This window comes from Polyodon spathula, chromosome 36 (assembly GCF_017654505.1).
Source record: "Polyodon spathula isolate WHYD16114869_AA chromosome 36, ASM1765450v1, whole genome shotgun sequence".
Taxonomy (NCBI): domain Eukaryota; kingdom Metazoa; phylum Chordata; class Actinopteri; order Acipenseriformes; family Polyodontidae; genus Polyodon; species Polyodon spathula.
Window position 1 is genome coordinate 3,177,458 of NC_054569.1, and position 19,951 is coordinate 3,197,408.

Genomic DNA, 19,951 nt, shown 5'->3' on the forward strand with positions numbered 1-19,951 from the left:
TAAGTGAAGGTTGCAGGAGGTCTGCTGAAACGGTAATCCCACTCGCTGGCCTGGATATGCTCTTTTATTGCTCCTTTCTTGATGTCAAGAGGTATGTGTTGTTTCTGTAGAAAAGCTGTGTTTTATGGTCATTCGAGGTATGAGAGCTGTGGCCACATGGAGCTCTTTCTAACCCTTGTAAGAGTTTTGTGTCTGTTTGGCAGTGGCTGCAGAATCACTGTAGCTGTTCTCAGAAAGCTCCTCCAGCTAGGCGGGAGTTCATTGCTCTGCTGTGAACTGTTGTTCCAGGGTGCTTGGAGGTGCAATCTGGAGGAGTCATAAAACAAGGCTGCTTTATATTGTGTGGAAAAGTGAAACAGCTTCCTGGCTGATAAAAAAAAAAAAAAACCCAAAAGCAGACCGTTTCTATGAAAAGACCATATATAGTTTAATCCAACATTGGCTCTAGTGATACATGCTGGCCCTCTGGGATTACAAGAAATATGCTGAAAGAGTTTTGACATCTGACATAGTAATTACAGGTATTCCACAAGGAGTAACCATGCCAAAGCAGATAATACTGATTACCGAATGTTACCTCAGGCAAGGTAGTCTAACTGGGTTGTGTGAAATCAGATTAGAGAGCCTCTTGAGTTCCTCGTTTTCGTTGCGCTGTAGGTGATGGTAAGATCACTGAACAGGAAGCTCTAGTATTGTACGCAGGGCGGTGGTGGGGTGGTTTAACAGCATTCTTTATTTCCTGTATCATTTATCTTCAGAGTAACCACACTCTCTATTTTTGTATTTATTTTTGTTTTTTACTTAGCCACTGAAGCAGCAAAGAACTGATATTACATTGTAATTAGTCGATTTGTCACTTTGTAAGAGCTGTGCTAATTAGCCTGATTAAAGTGACGCATGATGTGAACTCGTGCAGGCAGCAGTGCCAGGGCACTCTTTTTTTTAATTTTTCTATTTTAAGAGGGTGTTTAAGTAGTAAGTCAGTTACACCCGCCGAGGGCTTTGTATCAAAAGATACGAGAAAAACACAATTGAGTTTTGAAAAGGAAAACAAGTACCGGCCATTTATATAAAAGCACATTCGAAAAAGCATGTGTTCAGTTTAGACTTAAAAGAATCCAATGTCTCAACCTGCCTGATCTTGACCGAAATGAGGAGCACGACAGCAAAAAGCCCTGACTTGAGTTGATTTAAGACGATTTTTTTGGAACTAAAAATTCAGCATTTTCTGATCTCAAGGAACGAATGGGTATATGCAGAGTTAATAGTTCTTGTGGATAGGATGGCATTTCACACCAATCACATTCGTGTTCAGTCGGGTGGTAAGGCTGCTGTCATTTATATAACTTCACAGCCTTGTGAATTCACTGTGCAAACTACTTTTTATGACGAAATATGAATAGATTAAACACATGTCAAAAATATAAAAAGAGCTGTATTGCATATGATTAAAATGCCTTGATTTATTTATGTTTCTACCGCCAAGGATTTTAAAATTCAGAACCAGCCTTCTGTATCTGCCCCACCATAGGTATTTGAAACCTGTCGTTCCAGTCGTGAAATGGTTAACACAGAGAATGCCTGAAGATTTGATATGTATTGATGTTAAGGAATGCCTATGAAATATGTGTCCAGTGTTTATGTCCCTCCTGATGAAACGCCATCTGTGAAGTTCTATGAAAAGAAAATGAATGAAAAATCTTGAGAAAGCAAGACAATTCACAAAAACTGGGCAGTCGTGAGCCAATAAAATCGTGTTTGTTTCCTTGGAAACTGAAATAACTCCTTATGGAATATGCTGGCATATTAGTTAATTTCAACTAAGCAGCAAGTACCATTCTTTCCAAACTCATAATGCCACTGTTTATACATTGTCAACAATATTGCTATACTGTATATAATTATGAAACTTCCTTGTACAGCTGCTTCAGTCGTTAGTTATAATTACTGGGCTGATGAAGCAATGGCTGTGATTATTTCGTTTCCATCTGGCATCTTAATAAACGCACGCTTTTGTCGCTGATCTGCTGCCCTCTGTTTGGGTTTGAAATCAAAAGGCAGGGCATCAGAGATGGATTGTGAGGGTGTTCTGTGTTGGCGTACATCTGCAAACATCTCGACAAACTCCAAGTAATCTTGTGTTGAAGGCGACCTGTCGAATGCTGAATCTTTGGGATGTTGACACCATTGAGAATCGTGAATTAATCCTGGTGAGAACGTTTTGAAAGCCATGTTCTGCTTTTCTTTTTGCATAGTAAGGTGGTTTAATTGAACATTGCTGTTAATGCACTTGCAAGTACACACCTGCCAAACACACGTACCATGCAGAACACAATGTGCTTACTCTATAAAAATAGAACCACATACAGTATACCGCACAGCAAAGCCTTACACTACCCTGCATGTTGTACGGTTGAAGCTGTCTTTGCATTAATAGTTGTATTCAGTCTTTTCAAGAGTGATCCCAAAGCTCTCGGGCTGCAGTGGTATAAATAGCACCCCCTCTCATCTTAATGGACTTTAGCGAAGATTAATGGCTCGCTTTCTTTTTCTTGTGCTGAGGGATGCTGATGCATTTCTAACTATATAAACAGTTTAATCATCTGTGTACTTCACTTAATCAACCAAGAAGCCTGCGTCCCTGACCCACATACTGTAAGTGATTTCATTATTAGATTTGCCTTCATTTCCAAGCAGACACGACAACGTGCACACGCACACACCTGCCTTCTTGTGTGTTTTATTTTACCTGTATTAAAATGGATACCATTAGGGGTGGAATGATTCACCGTCTTTTGATGAATTGTTGTGCATTATTTACATGATGTATCTTATTGTAAGAGGTCTGAATCACTTGTGTTGTGACACAAGACCGTTATAGCTCATTGTAGTTCACCAAGTGGCTCTTCACTGAAGAATTAGTGTGATTTATAGTTGGTATGAATACCAACTCTCTCTAACTTAGTTAACATTTCGGTCATTAGCATATCAGTCCATCAATAAAGGACCATTTGATCTTCTTACACACGTAGCCCACTGTGATCCATATCGTGATATGTATCATATCGTGTCATGACATGAGTGTGTCATCACTGCATACTTCTCTATTGCTGTTTCATGCTTAGATCAGTATTTCTAAACCAGGGTGGCTCACTTCTGCTCCGATAACTGAACTTCTGAAGTCAGGTGTGTTTAGAAATGATCACTAGGGGTGTTCAGCTGTGAGTTAGTAATTGGAAAATCAGACCCCCAGGGTCGAAGGGGTCAGAAATGAATATGTGAGGTTGTTTTAATACATTGTTGGTCAATCGACAGCCCAGTTTACTGTTTTGAATTCCCTTACGAATCTTTTGCAAATAAGAATGTGAACCGTTTTATTGACGAGGTGGCAAAGCTTTTGTTTAATAGGACATTTTTATTTTTATTTCGATTGGCCTACGTTAACAATAAAGATGAATGCGATTCATATGAATTCAAGCGCTAGTCCCTGATATTAAATGTGTATAGCATTTAATGTGGGTGCTTTGTGGTAGGTGCAGATTGAGAGCTCAGTGCCGGCTGAGGGTGAACGTTGTCTTGTCTTGTTTTTTTTCTCTGTTACTATTTTAGGCAGTCCTGTGGGACCCCTTCTTGTTTTGTTGAAGGGTTAGTCACAGGTTACAGCATTCTGCCCTTACACAGTTAATTAGGCAACAGACCGTGTGCATTCAGTTGGTTTCAAACCAACGGCAGTCCTAGATGGTCTTAATTGTTTTTAGCTTTGTGTAACAGAGATCCATTAGGAATCATTCTGTTTCATTAAACAACATTGCCCTTTGCCTTACTGGTAATTAATGCTGTCACTGTATCAATATTTTGCGGCCATTATTTTAAAAGTTTTTTTTTTTTTTTTCAGTTTTGCTTTGATTTACAGTAAGCAAAGCTGCACTCCCTAATAGCAGGGAGCTGTTGGAGAGATGACCAGCGGAACTCAGATTGAAATGAGGGGAGGGGTGGGAGGAGGACACACGAAGCCTGTCCTGCCCACTCTCTAATCTCCTAACTGGAGCAGTGTTGTGTATCTAGCCTCAGGAAGGCATGCAGGCAGGAGAGAAGGCAGGCATGGGTCGTGGCGTTTGGCAATTTGATGGAAAGCAGCAGAAGGGCAGGCGAGGGATGTAACGAAAAAGCCAGTGCACTTTACTGTACCGCACAGCAGACAGGGGGAGCTAATGCCATAGTGCCGTCCCCATCAAGCCAGGAGGGCTGGGAAAGTCCACTTGCAATGGGATTTAGAGCACAGGCAGGCCTTGTAGAACTCAGTGGACTGAGGGACACAGCGCAAGGAGAAGTCCAACCCTGAGGCGAGGTGGAAAACAGAGAATCAATTGGAATTGATTATGAATCCCTGGCCACTATGTTAATGACGCCTTTGTAGTTTTAAAATGCACATATGCTTGCAAGCTGTTCAGATCTTGTATCAAAAATCTAAATCTAAATAATCTTTATATCTCAAAATAAAGTGTACAGATGCTGGTAGCCTATTTAATAATGCAAACATGACTGTGATTATTGTACATCACATGCATATTACAGGACTACAGTACTTAACCCTAAAGGACTTACAGTCTTCAAAAAGCATTCAGTATTCATAAGGCAGTACCATACCAACAAAATGCGTAAGACTGCTGGTGCCGGTAAGCAGTCCAGGTTTTTGTGTTGGCCAATATTAAGTCAGGATGTACAGTACATTAATTCTGCATTTCTTTCCACCCACCAACAAAGAGACATTGTCAACGGCAACAATGCTGCTAAAAAAAAAAAAAAAAATCATGTTCAACAGCTGTCTGAAATGTGCTGACTGAATTATGAATTATATTTCCTGTAAACACACTGATGGACACTGCCTGCTGGCGATCGGCTCCTCATTGAGAAGCATGAGTTGCATAATTGCTCTGTGATATGCTTAAGATAAACTCCCTACTGGCAAAGAGATGCTGGCTGGTTTGCAAAGCTTGTAGCTGCACGAAAGCATAAGATGAATAGTGTGAAGTAGAGATGTGCAAGGCATTTTAAAACTGAAATGCACTTTAAAGCCCCTGTTAATACACACATATTGATAATGTTTTAGCAGTACGCCCATCTCCACGGATTCATTTCATATTATTCGCTTGCTCAATTAATTTCTTCCCCAGAGTAGCGTTTTGTTTTGAAGGCAATCTTTTTATTCACAAAATGCGGATTTACCTGCGGTTCAGCTGTTGCTGCATTCTGTGTTTCACCAGTCTCAATAAAGCACCGTCTTTCAGAAGTCACAGTGTGGGATTGTGACAGCAATGTACTGGATTTCTAGAACAGCAGGAGAGGACAGTGTAAACCAAAGAATGGCAGGCAGAATGAGTGCTGACACACACGGCATTGAAGAATTCAGCCCGGGGGAGTCTGAAGGCAATGTGGTTTGGAGGAGCTGACGATTCCAGACATCACACTGTGGGATCTTTATACAGCAGTGAAGCTGAAAGGTCTGGATTTGCATCATAAAGCATCCCGGTGGCTGTGAGGCACACCATTACCAGAAAGTTGCTGGCCACATCCCAACATTTTGGGTTATAAAAACAGCATAATCTGATGCAATGAGAAATGATGTGAATTGAAGAATGCTTTTTTGGATTCCTATTGGATTAGATTTCAATAAAAAAAAACTTTTAAAAAGTTTGGCCAAAGTTTGTGGGGGGGGTATGTTCCCTTGGTATCCCCTGGGTACTCTGATTACTCTGGAAGGCTGAACAAATGCTGCAGTTTTCTTAAGTCCACAAAGAATGGTGCCACCATCCACATTGGCAGAAGTTTGCACAAACGGCTTTAGGTGCGTGACAGAGACTTTCATGGGCGCCACAATCCCGGGATCTCAATCCAGTGGAGCATGCCTGGGATAGACTTGGATCACAGACTCATCAGCACTGTCCTCTGCCTCTGCATACCCATTGCTTGACACGTTAACGATGGAATAGATAAACACCACCCAATTCACCTCCAAGCACCTTGTGGAGTCTCTGCCATGTCGTGCCAGGGCTCTGACCAGGGCTTTGAACCGGGCAGACGGTAGCCCAATGCAATATTACACAACCTATTGAGGTGACCTGGCAGTGCAACACAGTGCAAAATAAAACAGGCGACTGACTACTGTGCTTTATTTCATGCAGTTACACCCAACTGTGTAGGATATATCTTTTTTTTTTTTTTTTTCCTGTACATGAAATCGAATCTGAACAAATTTAATCTCGTCTGTTGCCAGGCAGCAGCCCTCGCTAGTTGCACAACAGCTGAAACGCATCACAACATCCAGCAAGGTCTCTGAACTGCTAATTATAGCAATTTGCTAATTCGTGCTACGGTGAACCACACAATTCAAATATATCACCATAATAAATACACAGGGGAGCTGGCTTCCAGGTGGAGGCAGCTCTGTATCGTAATGAAGAGAACCCTCTGCAGTTCACATGCACATACTCAGATACAAAGCAGGGCACTACACAATGTAATAATGAGGCTGTTCTGGTTTGAGGCTTGCACAGTGTTTCCTGGATAAAGTCAGCTAGGGTCATAAAGCAGCTGGTTAATTTAGCTTCTTTACCCTTGGTACAATTTTGAACAAAGACAATAGGGTAGTTTTATTATAGGACTCGATGCATGCGGTCTAATTTACAGCAGGAGTCCTACATAATTAGGCCATTAAGTAGAAACGTTTACAACTTGTTCTAATAACTGTTAGACACATTGAATATATATATATTTATTTATTTATTTTTATTTACCACCTTTCATAGTGGACCACAATCACAAAGCACTTTACAGAGGTAGGCTGTGAACTGTGCATTATATGCAGAGTCACTTACAATAGGACATTGATTTAACATCTCATCCACACGATGGAGCACAAGGAAGTTATATATTAAAAATTAATTAATTTATGACTCAGTCCTTAAAAACGTCTGGCACGTGATTGGTTAAAACTTCATCACATGACCAAAAATAGATCCAACTATTGCCCCTTGATGCTGTTTAAGGTCAATTGTTTGTTTTTTTTTTTTTTTTTTTTTTTTTTTTAGAAAATCCCTCATGAAGTCATCACGCTGAGTCCTTAATTTTGAGTTTTTACAGTATTTATCTAAGTCTGCCTTTAACTGGCACTGAGCTGCTTTGAGCTTGTCTGGGTATCTTTTCTAAGTGCCGAGACTGAACAGCTCCTTCTTCCCTCAAATCATGTGACAATGTGGCTTGTGAACTCTGCCAGCCCCACATACCCCCCTTTCTACTGTATGTATTTAAAGATAGAGGGAGGTGCCAAGAATATATTGTCATGTGATGTAGGTGCTCAGAGGAAGGCTGTGCTTCTCTCTGGATTGAGATTGTCAGAAGAAGAGCGCTTGGAATTTCCTCCAACTCCTCCAGCCTCTGATTAACACTCTTATTTTCCCACGTTGCAACACAGCGCAAAGGAGGCCAAACCATGAGATTGTGGAACATTAGGGTGCGGCAGATTGGTATGTGCTCTGCTCCAGGTCCCAACATGGAGTATCACGGTCCGCTCATTACTTCATGTGCTGTATGCACGCTTGTGTCAGAAGATTGCATGTCATTGTTTTATAGTATTGGTGCCTTGCCCTGCTGTGCCTGCAGACTCAGTTCCTGTCATTGTAATCATGTTTGCACATTCCAGCAGCTGTTGATTGAACAGACCCCAATCCTTCCCAAAGCAAGTCTCTTTGCTCTCTCACTGTCCTGAAAGTTGCAAGGACAATTGCACCGGGAGCAGACAGAGCTAAGAGCCCACCCTTATTGACTGTTTGGTTCACCCCTGCCTTTCAGCTGTATGCACCATCACTGCTTTTTTTTTTGTTGTTGTTTTTTGTATAGCCTGTTTAACACAAGCTATTTAAAGCCATGTTTGTATTGGTAAATATTTAGCACGACTGCAAAAAACAAGGACCCCCAAGTGCCACAAAAGGAAAAAGCAACATCTCTCCTCCTCAAACCCTGAATAATGAACATCAGTAAAAGTGGACTAATTCACAATGAACGAGCCAGTTTACCAGGCTTCTACTGAGCTGCTTGGACTGAGATTAGGGTAAATAGCACCGTGCAATGTTTGGCCGCTTTATTAGGAACACGTTGCAACTAAAGTGCATCAAAAAGCATTGTGTAAAGTATGAAGACAGGTTTGCTGTTGTGGGTAATATATATATATATTAAACTGTGATGCACGCTCTGAACTGGAGTAGTGGATCAGTGTAACAGCAAGCAAAGTTATTGCTGCAGCTTATTTGTTTAACATTGGGGCAGTCTCCGTTCTGTTTTGACTGGCATTTCCTCACAGCTGATAGCGCTCCTGATTACGCTTTGGCACACAGAGTGACTGCATGGACAGAACTAACGGTACTTCGTGTCTCCGCCCATCGAGGGCTATGATTGGATCGCCAAGGAGAAGAATCTCGAATTTTGGGCGAACCCTAGATTCTAATTGAAGGATATTCACGACAATCATAAAACTGTAATGAATCTTGAATGAATCGACACTGACAGAACAGCCCACTTTTTAGGAAAAAGGGGGGAATCATGAAATAAAAAGGAAACAAATCTATCTCGAGATTAACATGCAAACGCTACTTATTTAAAAGTGCTATAATAATTGTTTTAAACTTAAATTCGTAGGATGATTGGATATCAGTGTATAAAATATTTGACGGATCGTTTATGTGTTAATATAATTTCCCCTTAGTCGGCTAATGGTACCTGCCCGCAAAAAAAAAAAAAAAAAAAAAAAAAAAAATCAAACGAGCAGAAATCAAAGTAAATTAAGTAATGATATTAGAATAAAAAGTGTGTGTGGCCGATACATGGGAAAGCCAGACAGTGTATCCGCGGTACCGGGGCGACTCTGAAGGTAGGGCGTTGTGTTTCCAAGCCGTTTCTTTTATAAATGACACGCGTGTTTGTTCCTGAAACTGTCCCGTCTAATCGCTGCTTGTTGGTGAAATTAGCAACAGAGGAGACGCATTGTTACTTCGGGCACTTTTGTCAACAGGGGAAGAAGAGCCGGTGCGATGGAAACAAGTGACAACTAGCGCTAAAGCCTCTGCGCGCATTTGATGCGTGTTTGCGGCGTTGCTTGTGCGATCTGCAAGTGTTATTCTGATAGATTTGATCAGGACTCTCTATACAGTTTGTTGTTAAAAGTTGCGCTTTGTATTGCACATTGCTGTTTAAGTCGTTTGTTTATCATGTTGTGCTACAATTGTTATATATATATATATATTGTATAGCATAACACGATGTTAACACAATATATATATATATATATAATATATATATATATATATATCTTCTATATATTTATAACAATATATAAAATTGAAACGGTTTTGCTTTTCAAACGGTGAAAGTCAATGTCTTGCGGTCACAGATCAAACTGTAAAAAGACGTTCCTTTTTCTATAATTGAAATATCCTGATTAATAAACAGGTCTTGCGGTGAATCAGCAACTGTCATTCTTCTTCAGATTAATGATCAGTTCTCTCCCACGTTTACTGTTTAATTACACTACTTTGAAACTGTCATTCTTCCAGATTTACTAGTTCTCTCCCACGTTTACTGTACAAGTCTTTTCTTTTGCTAGCTAAAAGTGTCACGGCACTGGCCACTCAAATCATATCCGGGCAAACTGTTAGCTTCTCAAGATAGTCTAGCGTTTTTACATTACTGGCGGGCTACAGTAACACAGGCGTGCGTTGCAGACGGATGACGACACAGCCTGGTTCATTCTGTTTGATTTATTGCATCCCGTATTTAAATAGTTTAGTGGTGGTAGTCTTAGTAGTTTTAGCCTGGGGATTTGATTACTGTATTCAGGGTGTAGTCCTTCTAGGTAGTCTCGGATGTTTGTTGGATAGAAAGAGCTCCATTGTGGGTCTTTATATAGCGTCTCTAAGTGGATAATTGCCAGTGTCTAGCTTGTTAAAGTTTGAAACTTTTCTGGGCACAAGAGTGAGCCTGCATTGTAGTGTCAACATTCCCGATTCATTTTCCTTTGTAAAACACCTGATTTCTATACTGCTGTGTACTATACTGGTCTGCACCGCAGAGAGGTTGAATTGCCACACTATTGGAGTCATCCAAAACCCTGTGCTGTAACCATTTCTGTAATATTTTGCCTTTTACTCAAAAATCACAGTTCTTTTCATATTTTTAAATGGATATTTTAGTTAAGTGGCATTTTCAACACAACATAATAAGAGGAAGTGACAAATCCAGGCCACAGTGCTGTATTTGAACATACATACCGTGGGCCCAGGTGTTCAGCATATTGCAGCCTGCAGAATAAAGACATTACATTTGCTTAGTTTCACGGCACAGCGTGCATGCATTCCGAAGTTCTTGCCCAACAAAGGTGTTTGGAATTTCGAGCTGGAACTCATCCTTTTCTTGGAATGCTTGGTTCAGAATTCCGTTTGGTCCAAGGTAGGAAGCTAGTGAGATACGTACTGTTTAAAGTGTAACAGACAGAGGGGCTGACCTGGGTTTGACTTTCCTGATTGCACTTCCTGCTGATGTCAGGTGGAGTACGCCACATCCTGTCTCCTAGAGACTAAAGAACCAGGTTCATGTACAGTTAAATACCTTCAGAGATTCACATCCACAGACTGCCGTATCTTTACGCCTAATAATGTCTGTCCACATGTCTCAATTCGGATGCACTCTGCTCTTTGAGCAAGAATAGCTGTAGTGGTAGCCCGTGCGTGCAGCCCCTGTTTAAAAAGCTGTTCTCCACCCAGTGATTTTGGTTTCCCTACAGTATTCATTATGTATTGGACATGGTGCCCTCTGATGCTTTTCTGGGGAAATGGGAAAGGCAGAACTTAGGAAGTGGTTAGAAGTTCTGTTCACATAAACAGAGTGTTTGATGCAGCTGGGGCTCGCTTGTGATGTTCTTTAATTAGCACAGGGAGGAGCAATTATCCACTAAATACATAGAACTGCATCATTTACTAAAACCTGTACAGAGATCAATACAGGTCCAAGAATCCTCTACATAACAGTGGTTCAGAGAGGTGTCTTTTCTTAAGACACGGCTGAGAAACAAGATGCTTTGTGGCCTCTGGCTACTATTAGGAGTTTCCGTTAGAGATTTCCATTTGAGGCTTGCCCACAGGGTAGCACTGTGTGCTAAGCAAAACTCCTACTGAAATAAATAACAATTATCCTTGCACTGCAGTCCTGGTAAGTCTCAGAGGTGGTCTGCCTTTAGGCAGTGTGCACTGGAAAACCATGCATGTTTAAATATTGATATTTGGATGAACACTTGGGCTACTTGAGGATCTCGAGCTGAAAATCATTGCTCCAGAACTGCTGCTGTGAAAACAGTGAAATATACCAGCCTTCCCCAACGGACTAGGAAAGATACCCTCCTCTGCTCCCAACTGTTTTGCAATAAAATGACTAACAGCAATTTATAATAATCCCTACACTCAACTCCCACTCTGCAAGCCACCAACACTTTAAACACAGATACAGCATCAGCAGTCAACTCATCACTCAGTTTGTCTTTTCTGCTTTTTGAAATTGCTACTTCAGCTTGATCAAGGAGAATTGAACTTTATAATTATTCCCATATATATGTGTGTGTGTGTGTGTGTGTGTGTGTGTCTAGGCCAGCTAATTTGCTGGACATTAGTGGACATTTCTATGGAGTTTCACCATCTAAACAACGAAGTGGAAACCCCCAATCATACTGTGTATATTAAACCCCAATATATCTATCTATAATATAAATTCCTTGAATACTACAAAGGTGAAAAGCTTGGTGTTTCGGGCAGTTACTCATGAAGCAGTTCTCCAGGAGGTTAGCTGCCGTTCTTGGGCTGTGTTTTGCTAACTGTACGAGACACTGCAGCAGTTAGTTGGTGTTGTGTTGTCCTCACTGCACACTTTCACTTTGGAAATGGGAGTCCTTGGAACGCCCTTGACTATACTGGCTGTGTTCACCAGTACTTATGAACACACTCCTTCAGAAGCTCAGCTCACACAGCAGATATCGTCGGCTCGTCGCCCTTAAACTCCGGAAGTGGTCAGCTGCAAAGGTCAGGCCGCTGTACTTGTTGCTGGTCTTTGGTCTCTGTGCGTTCTACAGTAGATTAAACACTCACGGTGCCTTTTACCTCAGGGTTGAGACAGAGAGGGGGACAGTAATAGAAAACATAAAAAAAACACTGCTGTCTATCAAGCATGGCTAAGACTGTGTCAATGACAGGCTTCTAGTCCAAACTTTTCTTTTTCGTATTAGTGTTTGATACGGGATTATCAAGTCCCTTTCACAAACCCTCTGCATCTGCAATTCATTGATATGGGAAATGGCACCCATCAGCAGACTGCATGGATGTTTTTTTCCCGACTAGGTTAGCTGTTACAATCTTGTTAACTGCATGGCGAAGTTTTGCAGTGTGTGCTTATGAACTGTGATACATGTCAGAGCAGTGTGTATGAAGGGCTGCTTTTAAAACACTATCGAAGTCGAAAGATCCTTTCATTTGCAATGACATAATACATGAGAGAGTACACCAGACTGGAGTCTGCCCTTAGAGAATGCTGTGCACTGGTACAAACAGCTGGGTTTGTCTTGACAGCCCAGTTAACAGATGCAGTTCATTCTATTAAAGAAATGCTTTATGCCCTCCAAATGTGCATAGTACTGTGTATTTGTATGTCTGTTTGTTCTCAAATTGAAAATTGAAAAAACTCTTGTGCTCACGGAATCCTATCCTTGGTACCAGACTCTTTGCAGTGGCTGGCTTGTTTAGTTACCTGTAGGTTTGCAGATCTGTAACTTATTTTAATATATCTAAAAAACTAGATGGGCTTAAAAAAATACACGCTTGCTTGCCTTTGGGTTTCATTTTACAAGAGTGCTATGAACTTTTAGATGATAGTCAACATAAAAACACAAAAACAGGTGAGGTCGATACCTTTAGCCTTATTAGAAAATGTATAACATTTTTTTTTTTCTGCGTTATTAATTCCATTTTTGTTATTAATTAACTGTTGCTTTTTTAGTCTTGCACCGTGCACGGTAGTGCCTTTTCTCACCACTAGGTGGCACAACATCCACTTGTAGTCGAGCTGATCTGTGCTCTCTGCTGCCTGTTGAATGGTGTTGAGCGTGCATTCCCGGGTGACTCTTACTGATAACCTGTTTGCACTGATGCAATATCTTACAGTACTGTAGTGGAGTGAGTCAGTTTTAATGGACTGTATTCATAAAGCACATGTCATTGAAGAGTTAAGATTGCGCGGCCCAGATAGGGAGGTCTTAGGTCGGCAGGGGAATCCATGGCTCGCCGTGCATCAGCGACCCCTGTGTCCGATAGGGCACCTGTGGTTCTGCAGTGGAGCCACAGATCTGTGTTGTGCTCCGGCACTATAGGTCTGGATCTGCAGTGCGAAAAATGAGGGATTGGCAAGAGAATAGCATGGTAGGATCCACTGTACCATAATGCAAATGGTTGAGAGAGAATTTGTCTGTGTATGTAAAAGGTTACAAGAAAATAGAAGCAAGACAGCCAATCTAACTGAGAGTTGATACAAAGCTACATACAGGAGTGGTGCTTTACAGGACAGGAGACTCCCAGCTCTGTTCTGGAGAACACACTTGCAGTGTGCCTCACCTCTGTTTACACCTGGCTGCTGGCTTTCTCTATGAGGATGCTGCTTTTCTGGTTCAGTGAGTTGAACTTGGGTAATCCTGCTTCTCCTTCGTCTTTGAACCCGAAACAAAGTCAAACCTGTACCATATTAAAAATTCAAAGAGTTGTATTTTAACATGGCTATTGTAAGCTGCAGCGGTGCACATCACACAGATGCTGAATCACTGTATATCCACACCACCTTTATTCTTGCCTCACCTGTAATGCCTGGCACATCCCGAGAGGGATCTCTTCATTTATTCATGCTGTTGGCTTGCTGTGTTTGTGTGAATGCGGGAGGGCAGGTGTCTTCAGAGGGCGGCCTGAACTGCATCTTTACTTATTAATGCCTACTTTAGTTCAGCTGGTGGCACATCGTGAAATGAAACCCCAAGGAGAGAGATCAGGTAGACCAGAAGCAGCTGGGCTCGCGAAGGGTTTGATCAGCCAATCGGGCTTGTATGAATAAAGCAACACTTAATGAAGGCTGCAGATCTAGGTTATGAAAATGAACGCTGACGTTGTGTGAAAAATACAAGTGAATTCAGTCACAAGTGTGTCTTTAGTGATAACGATACCCAACAGAAAATACAGCAGAAATAACAATAAAAGCACAAGATAACACAGAAACTGAGGCAACTGCAAATTCTATTAAGAATGTACTGTTGTTCTCAGAACGGGGGACTCCATTATTACCCTGCTTACAGGATATGGCTTGCAGCCTGTGGCCACAGAACAGATGTCATAATATGTGAATTAATAGCTAAATGATCAAATGCAAAACATATTTTTACCTCCGAGACCCAGACATTCAGCTGTGACCTGAAAAGTGCTTGAAAAGAAAGCGTGGCAACTTGAACCCAGGGCCCTGTTTAATCAGCTGGCCATCCAATATCTTACAATGATTGAGACTGCCGTCTATCCAATATATTATTGATGGCACAGGTTGAACGCATTTATACAGGACCTTGTGTGTGTGTGTGTGTGTGTGTGTGTGTGAGCTTTTCTACTTTATTCATACAGAGAGCTTCACAGTTGGCATAAAGTTGGGTTTGAGATCAGGTAATGTTGATGTGACTTTGTACGTGTCAGTCTCTTGCTTTGAGCAAATGTACAAACGTGACCCTTTGTGTATGTGTGTGAACATGTAAGTATCTTGTGTGCATGCACGCATGTGTGTGTGTGTGTGTGTGTGTGCGCACCACGCTAGCCTCGGCAGCGCCTAGTACATTGTATCACCTTACTCTAACCTTTAGGCTCTCTACCCCGGAGTGAACGAGGACAAAGGGCTGTGAGGAGGAAAGCGTGCCTCAGATGAGATTCTGAAGACAGATCAGACAGCGGGAGGTCAGCCTATGAGCTGCTGGGGAACTTGGCCAGGCTTTCCATCTGTGATCGGAGCTGGACTGAAGAAGTAGCCAGAGCAACATAGCCCTGGTCCCACAGGAGCTGGGAGTACAGTTACACACTCTGGCGGTGCTGCATGTTTCATCTGCTGCACGGATAACCGAATCCCTCTTTGTTATCTAATATTGCTGCCACCCCCCCCTCCCCCAATACACTGCTGTCGTCAGTGCAAGAAGCATCTCTTGCGAACGCCATCTGAAAAAGCCAAACAAAACAAGTCTCTCACTTTCCAACTCAAGTGTGATTGAGGATGCAAGACAGGACAATGCAGACAAGCAGAGTGGCTAGTGATACTGGAGGAGCTGGGGAGCTGAAGCACTGACTGAAGCACTTTTCTCCAGACTAAAAAAAATAAAATCAAAACCAAACGGAAGAAAAGGAGTCTATTAAATATCAAATACAACTTTGATGCAAAGTAAAACAGGTTTGGGCTGCAGAAGTAGGTGGCAGGCTTTGGTTTCAAGGCTGTTTGTGGTTTAGTTGCTTCCCAACACCACCTTCACACTGATTAGCTTTATAAAAAGAAGCCAGAGGGACTTTTTTTTGTTTTGTTTCTTTGTCAAACCGCAAACCAGCCTTTGCACTTTTCAGTCCAACCCTGACCGAAGCGATGAGCGAGGCCCTCCAGCTTCCTGCCCTTCACGTGCAGGTCTCTGACGACTGCAGCAGCAATGGCAGTGCCACTCTGGCGGGGACCATAGCCTGGTCCAGCTCGTCCACCCCCACGCTGAGACGGAAACGTTTCAAGATGCGCAGGATGAAGAACGTGTTGAGCGAGAAGGAGCAGCTGGGGAACGGAGAGCTGCGCAGGGGCTGCTCCGGCTCCAAGGAGTACCTCCAGCTGCCCTCCATCGAGATCACCCCGTCTAGCGACGAGGAAGCCCCCTGGTCCAACTGCTCCACACCCAGCGCCTCTCCCCGCCGCAAGCGCTTTCTGCTCAAGAAGTGGCTGAAGGTACGCGAGAAGAAGGGCCATGGGAGCGAGAGCAGGTAGGTATCTGGAGCCAGGAGAGGTGGGAGGGAAAGGGGTAGTTTGGGGGACCCCCTCTATCTATCTATCTATCTATCTATCTATCTATCTATCTATCTATCTATATCTGTCTTTCTTTCCTTTATTCTCTTTCTGAAATGCTATGTGTACAGGGCAGAGCAGGATCTACTCGCTCATCAGTGTCATTTTGGTTTACTGTCCCTCATCACTTTAGCATTGCAATGAAATCCAGCAAAAATCCTGTATTTCAAAATACCTGACTTATTGTTATTTTTTTTTTTATGTGTTTTTATGTTCGTCTCGTAAAGCCAACGAATAAAATTGCTTCAGGTCACCACTGTTATTTCCTGTTGTACCTTGTCAAAAAGTTAGTGCCGTCCAGAATATTTCAACAACTTTCTGTCTGTGTCTGTATGTGTGTACAGTGTGTGCGTGTGTGTGTGCCCTGTGTGTAAATCTCTTTTTTCACTTGGTCTGTGTCATTCCAGTGTACTGTACTGCATGTCAGTGTCCTGTATGTCTTTCTTACACCTTGCTTTCACACTCGCATGAATCAGCTGCCGGCATTTACTATAAACACTAGAGCCATATCATCTTGATTCGTTTTGGGTACTCTCTAGTGCTTTTAGACTGAACGTGAAGGTTCATTTGTGTTAAGTACCCACTGCAGGGTGTGGATTCCTGTGTCATTTAGTGAATTTCTTGTATCAATGTGACATGTTATTATTTCAGACTGCAGAAAAACAGGGCTATTGCACCCCTAATAACACGTTGGATCCTACTTCAAGCAGAAGTTATCTAATGTCCCTGTAATCTGACTGTGCTGTACTGCACCACTTTTAAATTAGAGATCAGCTGTCTGGGTTGTTTTGTATTTAGAGAGAGACCCTGCTTTGAAGTTGGAGATCTGAGAGTGCTGATGATAATCAATGCTTATATTATTTTCAGGGGAGATTGAGCTATTGCTTAATTCTGTCCGTGAGACTGTTGAATTTCTTTTTGGTTTGGCAATACTTAAATAGCCGTATTTGTTATTCAATTTTTTTGTTCGATTTTTGCAAGATAAGTTAAATTGAATTCCTTGAATTTTTTTTTAAGTAACATAATTTACCTAAAACAGGTTAAAAAAAAAAAAAGTTTTAATGGACAAAGTTTTGGCTGCGCAGTCCGTCACTGAAATCATTTTTAACCCCCCCCCAAAATAAAAACTAAGCCGAGGAAGTCGACTTTTTTTAATCCTCAGAGAAACACCAGCAACAAAGCTCTGTCAAAGTGGAAAAGAAAATACGCAAAAGAAAACGCATCTAATTGGAGAGCATGTCAGGTAAAACTTCCACAAATGTCCGAATTTTAGTGCAGCAGTCCAGTACAATGAAAGAGGGCTCCGTTATCTCACGTTGTATCTCTGATGAGATCACATGCACAGTAACTTGGTTAAAGTCCCCTATCCTTACAGAATATTAGGATTGATAGTTCCGCATGCCTTGTGGGTTATTTTTCAATTTACAATAAGTCTTCGATGAAAGTAGATCTCTTCTGCTTCTCTAGCTAACCCGAAATATATTTGAAGTAATCTCAAAAGTGTGCCGCTGTAAACAAACAGCTGATGTTGCGAGTCCTTTTCTGAGCTGTGACATGGCTGAGAAACGGCCTGTTCAGATCCTCTAATAGCAGCTGTGCAGCGGCTTTCTCAGAAGAACACTGCACTCTATACTGTAGCTTTATTTGGTATTTATTTGGAAGCTTGATAAAAGTGGGACAGCAAACAAATAACCAGCGCTGTTTGAAAAGGGTGCGAAACATTCAGCGCTGTGTGAAATGTTAACTTGACCAGCCCCCCTTGGATAGAAGACCTTCTAGTGTCTAGTGCTATAGTATAAGACACGGTCATGGGCACTTATAACCCAGAAGTGCAATATACTCATGAGTGTTCTATACAATAAAAATGTTTCTATAGCTCCAAGCCGCTGGCTGTGTACTGAGAGTCGCTCTGCAGCATTGCCGGCCAGCTTTGCAATCAGCATGTTCCTCTGTAGCTCTAACTGGACCCAAAAAGCAATCGACACCCTTCACATTCCTCTCCGTGCTTTCATCTAGACCAACGGTGGTCTGAAAGGATTGATAACCGAGGCTGTGAAGTAAGTCACCCGCTCCTCATCAGGAACGTCGTACCTGGTGCCCCTAGTGTCTTCTGAGTATGTCTGCATGTTTTTGATTTTGTACAAAGAATATGCAGATTTTTCAAGTACCGCTCTACAAATGAAGAAAGTTGAAATGGCTGCTTCCTGGAGAAACGGTTTAGTCCTTTTGATCAGTAACATTGCATTTGTAAATAAATAACAATTTTAATAATAATAATGTACAAACAATGTGTTGGGGTCTTCAGCACATGCATACAGGGGTGGGGGCGTGGTCAGTGATGATGTTGCTAGAGCTACCGTGAGAAAGAAGCTGGCAACAGAAGTGTCACGCAGACGCAACAGGATTTATTGGCTCCGGCAGGCCAGCCCTGGAAGACGAATGGGCGCTGTCCGCGTTTCTGCTCATTTGACACTTTTGTTCCAGTGATAATTGTTTCTCGTGGTTCCCTATCTCGGATAACACCACAAAACAGCCTGCGTATTGAGAACAAGAAATATAATCCTGTTTGAATGATTAATTGTGAGGGAATTCGTTCGGGTCCAGATTACAATGCGTCCTCTTTTAATAGCTTTCTTACTCTTGTAGTTTTCCTACACTGCAGAATAAAGGTTTATTGCCTTGCTGTGTCCTCTATGCAGCCGCGTTCTTTACAGGATAGACGTTTGATGCATGGTTATGATAGTAGTCATGCAGAAAGCCACAGCTGCTGTACCCCCTTGTGTAAATTACCTGCTCCTTCGACTAAGGGTAAATTAAACAAATTGTTCTGCTGTAGCTCTAATATTAGAGGGAGGGGAAAAGAGAACAAAAAAACCCCCACATTTGTGGCTGAAATTTCTGTGCATTGCCTTCAGCATTTACCATAATGTATGGCGATGTATGGAAAGTACCGGGTTGCCCTCGTGGGAGACCACATCACTTTCATTGTAGTCCGACAGTCTCTCAGTTCAGGCTCTAGCTGCGCTACAACCACATGTATATCTCTCAAGAGTAGGCATAGCATGCCCCAGTTCCCTTCAGTGTGTTTTCTGTGGGTTTGCTGGTTCTCCTTGCCCAGTTAGGCTGGTGCTGTTGTGTCACTGGTGTTTAGTAGCACAGCACCCCCTTTACAGTAAATGCAGTCTGCGTCATTAATCTACACACATTGCTACCAGTTACACAAGGAGCTGCCATGGAAAGCCAGCTAAGGCGCTGAGGGCAAAATATGTGCTATAGATTAAAAACAAAAGGACTGGTTATAGTGAAAAGCTGATGACCACATGTTTACTGTTGTGATTAGTTTTATAGGAGCCTCCCCACTAATTTCCAGGACAGACTTTCTCTCACGGCGTTTTTAAAAATAACTTCACTCCATTCCAAGTTTTCACATGATCAGGGATGGTCGTTAGATAATCCATTGCTCAGTGTAGTTTATCAATTACATGTTCCCCTGTGGCCTGTGCTGGAGGAATAACAGATGAAGTTCTCGCCATTAATATTGAGCAAGCTAGTGCTGGTAGTTATTGTTCTGTAAATTATTAATATCGGTATGTGAAGAGCGATTCATTAAATTATACGGCTGAAACTCTGCATTGGTAAAAAGCACTGAACTCTGCTTACGTTATACTGAAAGTTATAAATCTAGTTTAACAGAGTATACAGAAATATTTAACTTTTGAGGAAGACAAAAGTTGCACAAAGGGCAAAGTCAGAGTAA

General features: G+C 41.9%; 1 protein-coding gene across 4 annotated transcripts in view; it reads left to right on the forward strand.

Moving 5' to 3' along the window:
- The first annotated feature begins 8,307 nt into the window (after nucleotides 1–8,307).
- The window catches only part of LOC121304005 (protein Aster-B-like), a 74,950-nt gene continuing 63,306 nt past the window's right edge, over nucleotides 8,308–19,951 (forward strand). The window contains exons 1-2 of one of the 4 annotated variants that reach the window (XM_041234928.1): nucleotides 8,308–8,923; nucleotides 14,972–16,112. In XM_041234928.1, the coding sequence (XP_041090862.1) occupies nucleotides 15,733–16,112 (380 nt within the window). In that variant the 5' untranslated portion in view covers nucleotides 8,308–8,923; nucleotides 14,972–15,732. The remainder of the gene's footprint in view (nucleotides 8,924–14,971; nucleotides 16,113–19,951) is intronic. The other 3 variants (XM_041234926.1, XM_041234929.1, XM_041234927.1) reach the window with 3 other exon arrangements.